The 1,910-nt window shown below is 35.0% G+C and overlaps 1 protein-coding gene across 1 annotated transcript; it reads right to left on the bottom strand.

Moving 5' to 3' along the window:
* Positions 1-336: 336 nt before the first annotated feature.
* LOC108680265 (altronate oxidoreductase-like) lies at positions 337-929 on the bottom strand (the record flags this gene model as incomplete). The annotated part of the gene is made up of 1 exon (XM_018169064.1): positions 337-929. A coding segment is annotated over one exon (593 nt), but the record flags the coding sequence as incomplete, so codon positions are not given.
* Positions 930-1,910: the final 981 nt, after the last annotated feature.

Here is a 1,910-nt window from a genome sequence, read left to right as displayed (position 1 = left end):
GTCCAATATTAATTGAAAAAATGAAACTTAATAATGAAATACGTTGATTTTATTCTGAAAAAAGGGATTTACTTCATGTTTTTCTTTGAATACCAATTAGCAATTTCTCAAACAATGAATGATGAATATTCTAACAAAGAAGTAATTACTAATCTTAATAATTCTTATTTTCACTTTAAATACACACAAAATCCAGATTCTATCTATTTTTATGCCATCAAAGCTTATAATCTTTCGAACAAAATTGTTTGGGAGAACGGCTTATGCCAATCTCTTATACACATCTAGATGTGTATAAGAGACAGGGACAACTCTGCCAACTGTCCTCGTATTTACCTTCACTTGGTACNCGATTTTTACGCCACTATCGGCCTCCGCAAATCCCAAAAACTCTTCGATGTTTTCGCCCTCAATGGCCCAAAGCCTGTATACTTCGGCCTTGATGATAAGTTTGTCGGTATAGCCAATTTTTTCGAATAACTTATTGGCCTCTGATTCATTGGGTTTGCCCGGTACAATTCTATCCACCAGCGAGCTACAGAATTTTACCTTTTGAAGGAGCCATTCTTCAAAATCACTGCCCAATTGATTGGCCTTGGCCTGTTCTTCCACTATGCCCTTCAGTATGCCACCATTGTTTACGATAAGCTCGGTAGGGACCACCAGCGTTTCGGCCTTGTTGGTTTGAAATCTCCTGAACAGCCAGGCCGTGAGTTTTCCTGGAAAAGATTCTGGACAGCCTTCAGAGGGGTTTTCGGCCACATACACCAGTCCAGCTTCGGTGGTGTTGGACACCACGAGTTGAATCTCCGGATTTTCGGCTGTTTTTAATATTTCGTCCCAGTGGGTTTTGCTGCTCAGGGTTCGGCTGATGCAATCCACCACTATATCTTCTTCCACGGTTTGTCCGTTTTCAAGGCCACGGACGGCTATGGTGTAGAGGTTGTCTTAGATGTGTATAAGAGACCATCCCAGCTTTGCGATCATAATTTACTTTATTTAATGAATTTTTTTTCGATAAATCAACTGCACTAGAACCCAATAATAGTCCTGGAGAAAAAGTAATTTTATTAATATTTTGTGAAAATATATTTTTATTCAAATTGTATACACAATGAGAAAATTTCCAACCTAAGGCAAAGCCTAAATTAAAACCTGTCTCAACTTGTTGAGCAATCTTTTCACCTTCAAGTAAAAAGCTATTTCTAAATTTTAATGGTATTGTCATAGCTTGCAAAATTGGTTTCGTTTCAAAATATCTAAATCTAGTTGTTTTCTTTCCCGTTTTTTCTACATAATTATTTGAAAAATAGTATTTATTTTCTGATGCTTGGATAAAAGCTGGAGTTGGCTGGTTTAGGAAATCAATTGAGTCATTAATTTGTGATAAGCTGGCATCTTTCACTTTTGAAATAACTAAGTAATCAGTTTTGTCAATAATGTTTGAAACAAAACCATGCTCAACGGTTCTTTTGTATTGAGTGCCTTTGTTTGTTACATCAATTTTAGTACTAAAAATGGTGTTTTGCTTATAAATGTATTTTTCATTAATGCAAGAATTAAACAAAACCAAGAATGTTATTCCTAGGAAGAATGTTTTCATAATGTAGCGATAATTTTTTTGTCGAATTTTACTTTTTTCGATGAGCTTACACTAGATTTAAAATTAATACTAGTTATTGTATCAAATTCAGCAGAGTCTTTTGATACTCCAAATACCCTATTTCCAGTATGATAGTAAGAATTACCTGAGGTCAATATTATTGATATTGCAGAAAAAGAACTACCGTCCAAGCTAGGTGTTACTATCTCAGGACCGCCGCCTTCAAGCAAAAAGCTAATTTTCCCAAACCCATTAATGCCAAAGTGTAATTTAAATGAAACTATTTTTTTAATCATTTTATCAACTT

This window comes from Hyalella azteca, unplaced genomic scaffold (assembly GCF_000764305.2).
Source record: "Hyalella azteca isolate HAZT.00-mixed unplaced genomic scaffold, Hazt_2.0.2 contig5703, whole genome shotgun sequence".
NCBI lineage: Eukaryota > Metazoa > Arthropoda > Malacostraca > Amphipoda > Hyalellidae > Hyalella > Hyalella azteca.
This window is presented reverse-complemented; position numbering and strand designations above follow the sequence as displayed.